Source organism: Centroberyx gerrardi, chromosome 11 (genome assembly GCF_048128805.1).
Source record: "Centroberyx gerrardi isolate f3 chromosome 11, fCenGer3.hap1.cur.20231027, whole genome shotgun sequence".
NCBI lineage: Eukaryota > Metazoa > Chordata > Actinopteri > Beryciformes > Berycidae > Centroberyx > Centroberyx gerrardi.
Window position 1 is genome coordinate 15,975,835 of NC_136007.1, and position 9,314 is coordinate 15,985,148.

The 9,314-nt window shown below is 39.5% G+C and overlaps 1 protein-coding gene across 1 annotated transcript; it reads left to right on the forward strand.

The window, feature by feature from the left end:
* Positions 1-1,317: 1,317 nt before the first annotated feature.
* On the forward strand, positions 1,318-8,636 carry sms (spermine synthase). The gene is made up of 11 exons (XM_071898192.2): positions 1,318-1,472; positions 3,939-4,059; positions 4,495-4,582; positions 4,763-4,827; positions 4,941-5,116; positions 5,722-5,876; positions 6,026-6,115; positions 7,396-7,510; positions 7,610-7,689; positions 8,107-8,222; positions 8,493-8,636. Exons 1-11 carry the CDS (start codon positions 1,427-1,429, stop codon positions 8,521-8,523), a joined length of 1,083 nt encoding a protein of 360 aa, XP_071754293.2. The 5' UTR covers positions 1,318-1,426; the 3' UTR covers positions 8,524-8,636.
* Positions 8,637-9,314: the final 678 nt, after the last annotated feature.

Genomic DNA, 9,314 nt, shown 5'->3' on the forward strand with positions numbered 1-9,314 from the left:
AATCTTGCATTTGATGTGCGCGTGCTAGAGGCAGCAGGGACACGGAGAATGGCGCTTGCGCAGCAGGTTGAACGATGGACTATGTTTTCCGTTTATGTGACGTTCAAGTTGGATTTTAACAACGAAATAGAACTTTTGAGAGTCTATTTTAGCATAGGGTGGATTTGTGTAAAGTGGGACAATTTTTGCAATTCTTACTTAAGTAACATATTTCCATATGAAGCCAATACATTAGATCCACACCTGATACCATTCTGAAATCCCTGTTTGGAGGGACTGTAAAGGACTGTATAGGTTGGTTGCTGTAGTGAATAGCTGGCATTCGCCCCCGAGCGTCTTCTAACAATCCCCAAGATGTTTCCTAAGGAAATCAGAAGAAAGAATTCAGATATCATGCTCAGAGAGGAAATGGCACATATATTAGTGTTCCATGTGCCAAATTGTTCCTAGAAAATGTGCATTTCCTAATCTGGGACGGCTTGCGCTGAAAGCTGGGACACTCATTATTAGGCTTAGAAAATCCAATATCACCTTAATTTATGCAAGGCAAACTTATCTGCCCAAAAACACTCATGGTCAAATGTGCATACCCATGTTTGGTAATTTCAGTTAGTACGTTTTTGCTGTCTTTATCTGTTAGGCTTTATCTGTTAGGCTAAAAAAAACAACTAGTATACGTTTACATGTTATGTGGAATGTCAAACAATATACAAAGAAACCATATACTATTTTAAAGAATTTATTACAAATATATTATGCCTGTTATTATATCATGAACAGGATCTAACAGGTAGTTACAGTAAAAATGTAACATGTAATAAAGTCTCAACATTACGTTTCATAAAACTTTGCCCCTCCTCCATCTATGACATCACAATCGTGAAGTCATGTGATTTCAATCACATGACACCCCGCTTGGATTTGATAACAATCCTATTCACTTGCATGTGTTAGAAGAATAGATAAATGCACTGGAGTTTAGGTGTCCCACATTAGTCAGTGTCCCACATTACACTAAATCACCCTATGTATATTTTGTATGTCCACGTAGGGAGCCATCGCATCAGATACCGTATTTGACCAGCCACATATGTGGTTAAAATTTCCTCCAGGGTTTTTAAAATGTTCTGACTCAAGATGCACCACAGGGCAAATAAATTGCATGTACTTGCATGTGCCAAAGCAGAAGCGGTTTGCTCTAGTTAGCCGTATTTAAATGAGGACGAAAGAGAGTGCGGGATTTCTCTCTTGCGTCATGTTTTGCTCTCTGGTATAACTGACCGCACACTCCCCCCTCAAGCAAACTAGCTTCTTCTCTGGGCTGCAAGTTGGAAGTGGCAGGACCTTGCCCTCTCTGTCTCTGCAGACAAGTACCATTTTCTCGCCGGGTGCCTACTCCCGGCATGGCTGACGGTTGCACTCAGACATGGCACTGCGACATTATACTCTTGACTTCAACCTCTCTGCGGCCGGTAAGATGCGCACGAATGTACCGATGCACTGTGCAGCGTATTGACTACAGTACGGTCACAGTCACTGCAGCAGAGCGGAATGCTAGCGTGCTAACTCGCTAGCTTATGTTAACCTGCTAGTTAGTCTGCCTAGTCTCCACCAGCACTTCAAAACGATAACGTTTCATACGTTCGGATGAAACAAGACAGAACTTGAGACATTTAAATATTATTTGACAAGTAGAGGTTTGAGAAATATTTGAGCAAGATTGACAAACGGGCACACTAGCAGGTTAACCTCAGAACCTATAGGCTTGACCTTTTCTTTTTACCCTAGTTACCCCTGTCAGTAGCGGGTTAGCTAGCTAGCGTTTCCTGGTTTAACGTTATACATTGCAGGTTATGCTCAGGTTTTCTGAATGAGAGTCCAAGTTTTGACGTGAACTTGATTGTACAGAGGTAATTACAACAGATGAATAACAATGATAACGGTAATAATAAATGACTAATTCTAACAAATGCATGGCCTACCAATTGTGAATTGACACAATTTTGTTTTCACTTGGCTAGCTTGACAACCGTTTTTTATTTTTTATTTTAATTTTTTTTTTTACCATTAGTCAATAGGATACTAGCTATATGAAACCTAATGATGCTAAAGATGTCACTGCACAATAACAAAATGATGTGGTACTTAATGTATTACTTTTTGTTACTAATGGCCATTCGGTAATTCAACTATCAGTGCACGAAAAGCCTTCAAAATGACACGGTGAATGTCTGCACACACTGCAACTTTGCCCATTGCCCACCTATTTTCAGGGGAAAAAGTACTGCCGAAAATTTGATACTACTCAAGGTCTATGGTCTATAGAAATAGTTGCCGTTGCAGATCAGCTATCAGTTACTATGGTGAATTATCCCCTGCTGGCCTTGAGCTAGGAATGCTCTCACACCTGGAGCCATTACATTCCACACCTTAGAAACATTTGCATTTAACATCTGAATTGTTATAGGGAACGAAATCAATGTAAAATTACTGATTCTATTGGCTACTGTCTGATTGCTGTTTTCTCTTAAAGCCTCTGGAAACCCAAATCCACAATAACCTTCTAACTATGTAATTTAGGGTCTTATGTACATAATAGTAAGCATCTAAAAAGTATGCTCGGACATTTATTACGCAATTAATTCCGCGAACCAATCATAAAAAAATCCACGTCAGTTATTGTTGAGCGAAAAAAAAACAGATGCAACAAAACCTCTCTGCACTGGTGAGTCGAGTCAAACTAACTAGAGCTTGTTGTTTTTTATTGGTTGCAATCATAGCTTAGCCCCTCTATTGTATTCATATTCATAATGTATGTGTCTCTACTTAGAATATACCTCTATTTATTTATAGTGCAGTACAAGTGTATCCTGACCATGCACATAATCAATAGCTTATCGTGACAAAATGGAAAACAAGATTGACAGTGAAACATAAAATGTCTTTATTCACACCGCCATGCAACATGACGAGAGTCACAAGAGTGGTTAAAAACATAAAATTAGGATTATGTACAAAAAATATTCTATAACAATTGAATGGAGTAGATTACTTCCAAGGAGATGATAAAAAAAAGCTACAATTCTGCAGTACAACCATTACTTGTTGTGGGTGAGGGTTTTGCTGGCTATCTAACCAGTACACCCCCAGGCATCGGTGGTTGTAGAGGTATTTAGGATCTGCTTCCAATCAAGCCATAACAGTGTGGTGTCTCATTCATCCGACATACAGTTGCCCTGCACCACATGAAGCTGTCTGTAAAACCTTGGATCTGGCATCCAGCTGCAAAACATCAAAGATGTAATTTAGACAGTGAACACAACACATATTAAGGCTTGGACAGACTACAAGACTGTTTCAGTCCTGCCCAACTAGGGCAGTTAATGTTACTTCTCAGTCCGGTTGGGAGGCTGTTCACACTATGTGATGGAACAAAGATGGGCATTACACAAAGATGGCGGATCACACGTTACCCGATTGTGTCATGCAAAAACGTTTTCCCATTCGTTCAGAGCAGTTCACTGTAAATACAATTACAAAGTACCTGTTCTATTGCTTCCAGGGTACAGGAGCTACAGTTTACATTTACAGTACAGATGTATTTCGAAGTGACACCATTACAAGAATAAGGGTGATGGAAAGACAGGCAATGCGCTGTTACGAAAATAGAGCCCAGTAATTTGTAGGCGCACCAGTGTGCCCACATTTGATTTCCAGGTTGCACAATTTCAAATTTGGTCATGAAATCTTGGCATCGACTTTTTCCCCTCAACAGAAGAGCTGTCGACTCTAATAATTATCTGGCTAGAATGTGCCATTATAACGAACTTATTTTGGGAACATTTTTCTAAAATACAGAGAATGGGAAAAAGGGGGTGCTGATTATGTCATTTACAATGTTCTCACCCCGTCTCCTCCTCTGTTTTCTTTTTTTCTAGCTGACAGTCCTTCGACAGTTCATGGTCTACAATCCATATTTCAGGAGCATGAAATGACAGAGACTGTCCATGACACAGAGGGGCATGGATACCTTGCTACTTTTGTTGGCAAGAAGGGCAGGTAAGAACAAGATTTGTTGTTAGCCAAATTTAAACTTACTAGCTTATTATATCTAACCCTAACCCACCATGGTACATGTTATGTGGGACATTGTCATTATGGTGGCATACTACTGCTATATACTGAAATACTGAAGCACAGATACACACAGTCACGCAGAGAGAACATGCGCCTAAATTCAGATCAAAGTACTTGTTTTTTTCACCCATGCAGATGTGATTGTTTTTTTTTGTTTTTTTTACATTTATAGATTTACAGTTATAGATGCGTGTCACTTCTTCTTTCACTTGTCACAGACAATTGGACAACCGTTGATGTCGAACACTGCATTTACTGTAGTAACTGTATATGTCAAGGAAATAAAATATGCTGCCCCTGTTACTGTTGATTCTCTATCTCTCTCGCTGTCCCTCCTTCTTTCTCTTTGTCACTCAGGTTTGTTATTCTGCGTGTGCACTCCCATGGGTTGGTCACCATTGATCTGCAGTGTTACGAAGAGGATAACATTGCACAATTAGACAATGTAGGTGATAAAAGAAGCACAATACATTATCAATTTACTAAGAATAGGATGTGTCCTCCCTCAGTAATACAATGCTTCCTAGTCAGCACTATGAGTTATCTCACTGCTCGACAAACATTATTATGTATTGTATTTAATGGAGCTTTTATGGTGTTTAAAGAGTCACTTGTTTCTCCGCAGCTTTTAAATGCACTGGAAAAGAAGCTGAAAACTCTCCTACAAGGCAATATTACGAGGATCAAAAGGTAAGTATCTGGAGATGCATGTGTTTGCTGAAAGGTGATGTCGATAGCTCACGCATCCCGCATCCCGCGTGATGCATTAACACTATACTGTACTGTCCACCGTTCCCCCAAAGGCTCCCAGCTCTCACCCGAGGTGCACAAGTTGACCGATACTGGCCCACAGCGGACGGCAGAATGGTGGAGTATGACATAGACCGGGTGGTGTACGATGAAGATTCTGCATACCAAAACATAAAGATTTTGCACTCTCAGCAGTTTGGAAATATCCTAGTCCTCAATGGAGATATTAGTAAGTGTACACAACACTATAACACATAGCTTATTATTTGTCATTTCAGCAATTTCAATGCAAAGTTCACAAAGTTTATTGTATTTAATGAGGCATCTAATTGGTGTGTCAGGTAAAAACAAATTATTGTTCTTTGTGAATCAGTGAATCAGTATAACACAGGAGACACAATTACTACAGTTTGGCTCCCTAACAGGTTTGATAATTGATATAAATAAATAAGTAAATGTAAATATAAGTAAATAAATGAATGAAATGTGCACTTTCTACTTGTAATTGGTTTGATGGTTGTTCGTCACTTACTAACTCTTTTCTTCAAAAACAAACCATTGTGTTAGCATCTGTTGACTCGAATGGTTGAGTCCACTATTTTTAAAAAGTGTACATTGTTACAAACGTGTTAAACTGACATAAAAGTAACTGTAGAAATAAGGTTGTGCAAATAGAAAAGACTGGTAATACAACGGCAAGTTCACTGGCAGCTGTGTTTAGTCCTCTGTATTTATTACATCGATTTTTGGATTATTAGAATTGATGAATAATTTAAGTGCTGTAAGTCATGTACCAGCAAGTCATATCTGTAAATGATGTGGTTTACCTTGCAGACCTGGGGGAGAGTGACTTGGCCTACACCCAAGCCATCATGGGTAGTGGACAGGAGAACTATGCTGGAAAGGAAGTGCTGATATTAGGTGGCGGTGATGGAGGGATCCTTGCTGAGGTGGTCAAGCTCAAGCCAAAGATGATCACCATGGTGGAGATATCCTTTAAATGGCTCTGTACTGCCGAACTTTCTCTTCACATGTACCTAGTGACTGAGTTATTTATGGCCATGCAAATACTCATTTATTTGTGTTTGTCTATTACTGTGCATCTGTACTTGATCGATCATGCCTTGACAAAGTGTACATTGACCAAATGGTGATAGATGGCTGCAGAACGCACATGAGGAAGACTTGTGGCAATATCCTGGACAACCTGCAGGGAGACTGTTACCAAGTGAGTGTTGAATATGGATATTCAAATGGGACTAAATTATTTTTAATGTTAAGGCCATTCAAATTCAGTTTAAAAAAGTTTAAAAGTTTAAAAATCATTTCCATATCATTAAGAAAACCTGTTCTTGTCTTAACAGTAAGCTGTGTAGGATTTCACTTAATATCTAACTGTGAATTGGGATCATATCTATAATTTTTAACACATTCAAAATCATGTAACTGAAAGATGACCAAGTTGTTTATATGTATCAAAAGTTTCAGATGTACATCATGATGTGCAATTGTATATTGCAGTGTTTACATACTGTATGTGTTATGATTTGCAAAAACACGAGCAGCAACTACTAATTGCTGTTTGTAATTTCAATGGTCATTCCAAAAGGAATATGAAACTGTACAGGGAGAGCTACACAGCAGTGCCACTGGAACAAATTCAGTGTCTTGCTCAGGCAGATGTTTGTTTTAACCTGTTTCCCCAGAATGAAAGGCGGTCTCCCTTAGGCCGTGATCACATGGGACACATTTTTGTCCTGCTGAGCACAAGGCACAGCTCTGAGCGTCACTAGTAACAGAGAGAGCAAGAGCCTAAAAGATGCAAGGAGCATTACATCACTATATCTAACTAACCTGAGAATGAGCTATTCTAAGGTTAAAAAAATAGGACAACTTGGTGTAAAACAAAAATGGACAGGAGAAAGTTAGCGATAGCTCTACTTGTCCTTGAAGAAGAGGATGAGGAGCCCATTCCATACCGAGGATGTAGTTAAAGTTAACGTTACTCACCAGGAAAACCTATCCGTCCCCTCAGGCGCTGCTATATTTCTCTCTGTCTGACATTGACGTAGTGTGCCCTTGGGCGCCCCGAAACGCACCGCATCCAATACGCAAGTCACATATGAGTCACATTTGGAGGAGACGCCTGCCTGGCGCCACCAAACCATTGAAAATAACTGAAAAAAGGCACAGCTGCGTTCAAAAACACATCCCGTGTGATCACGGCCTTACTGTGCCACCCTTCTGCCCAATAACCAGACATGATAAAATTGTGTTCCTATTTGCTAGAAAGAATTCTCAATTTGGTGACCATTGACAGGTTTACAGATGTTTGTAGTGCAAGAACATATACAGTATACAGAATGTGCAACTGTGCATCTTGCAAACTCCTTTACAGAGCAAATGTGCATGGTTAGCTGTTCACTTACAAAGATTTACAGACGGAATTAAAGATGAGATGACATTTGAGGTAAACCGGTTTCTGTTTGCCTCTTCCATCCATTTCAGATACTAGTCGAAGACTGTGTCCCTGTGCTGAAGAAGTATGTTCAGGAAGGGAGGACGTTTGATTACGTCATTAATGACCTCACTGCAGTCCCGATATCCACAGCGCCAGAAGAAGGTCTGTGAATTATCCTAAGAGATGTTAAAGCTGTAACATAAATAATACCGAGAGTTTGTTTTTCATGTGTGTCTCAACCTGTGTAATTGGTCTCCATAGACTCCACATGGGAGTTCCTGCGTCTTATCTTGGATCTGTCAATCAAAGTACTGCGTCCCAGTGGGAAATACTTCACACAGGTGAGACTCTTCGCTGTAGTAACTGCTGAACATGTTTAGTTGTTAAGAAAAACAGTATCTCTGTTGGTATTATAATGATCGTTATTGTTATTATAGTTGTATTAGGTCAGCCACATTAATCATTTGTTCAACAGGCATTGGCTTAGATGTATTGTTGGCTACACAGGGATGTACTGGACAGGGGTGTATGTTTTTTTGTTTTTTTATTCTCTTGAAATCTGAATGTGAATAATAATCGTGTGATAATTTATAATGGTGCTTTGTCCAATGCTTATTTGTCCATTTTCAACCATTTTGCTGTGTGATACAGTAGATGAATGTTAAAGTATTGGAAGACCCATTAACCCTCCACTTTTGCCTTACAAAGAATTACATGTGTGTGGCTCGTAATAATCTTTGTCTTCTGCTGGTCGTCAGGGCAACTGTGCGAATCTGACAGAGGCACTGAGTCAATATGAGGAACAGCTGGGACGGCTCTCGTGTCCCGTGGACTTCTCCAAGGAGGTGGTGTGTGTGCCCTCCTACATGGAGCTGTATCCTTTCATTGGTGCTAAACCTTCTGACACAGTAGTTTACTGGTGCTGATTTGAGAAATGGTACTCTGCTAGAGTTTTTACAGAAGTATGCGTTTTATTTTTTCACATCATATTTACTATACCAGCTTGCATAAAACTCACACAAACCTAAACCTAAATCCTTGTGAAAAATGGTTTAAATTTGTTTTAAATTTTACCAGAAAGACACTGTACATACTTACCTGCTGTAGTATTTTGTTGTTTACATTCCTCAATGAGCTGCATCAGATGGGTTTTCTACACGGTGTGGAAGAAGTAAAGGCCTCCCTTTCTCTCTCTCTCTCTCCCGGCTGCTGGAATGTGAAGGTTCTTCTCTTATCTGCTGTAGCGCTAAGGGGGGAGATGGCACTGTTTTATTATTCCTCCGTGTCATACCCACCCGACCCTACGCTTCCTTCTCTACCTGTTTTTAGATGTTGGGTTTTACCATTATATGTTTAAACTTACCAGATTTTATTTTTGTCGGGTCTTATTTTTGGTTGGGATTTTTGGCTTGCATGTGCTCTCAAGCAGGAACTGTAGAACTGATAGGCGTCGCTATGCTGATTTGATACACTGAAATGTGGAGTAACACTCATCTTACAACAGGCGTTTGTTCTCTTGATATATTTTTTTTTACTCTTCAAATCTGAGTCATAAGCTCATATTGTGTGTGTGATAAGCAAATGCATATTCTCAGCCCAGTTGAAATTGTTTGAGTTTTGTCAACTCTGTTTTTGTTACTGCCACTAAAGTGTGATTTGATTATCCCAGGTTGTATCAAAGCAATGTGACCATGCCCAGCGAGACTGAAGTGCTAAAGTCCAAATGTATTTTAAAAGGGAAAAGGATCCTTCTCCACAATGACGACTTTGTGCATGTGTTGGTTTTATGTGATGTTTTATTAGCACCTTTCGTTTCTCCTGTTGCGTTTTACTTTTACATTTTGGGTTTTCTAAAATTGTATTAAGTGCATGTAGAGGACAGTGAATGTAGCTTGCATATATACAGCACATTCACACCTTTGGTCAATATTGTGGGGCTTTGTTACATTTATTTATTCAATTTTAT

Excerpts from the sequence above, each read along its gene's own strand:
- sms (XM_071898192.2), top strand. The coding sequence starts at position 1,427 with ATGGCACTGCGACATTATACTCTTGACTTCAACCTCTCTGCGGCCG. Across the intron at positions 5,117-5,721 it reads AGTCCTCAATGGAGATATTA|ACCTGGGGGAGAGTGACTTG; the intron begins GTAAGTGTACAC and ends TTTACCTTGCAG. Across the intron at positions 6,116-7,395 it reads TGCAGGGAGACTGTTACCAA|ATACTAGTCGAAGACTGTGT; the intron begins GTGAGTGTTGAA and ends CATCCATTTCAG.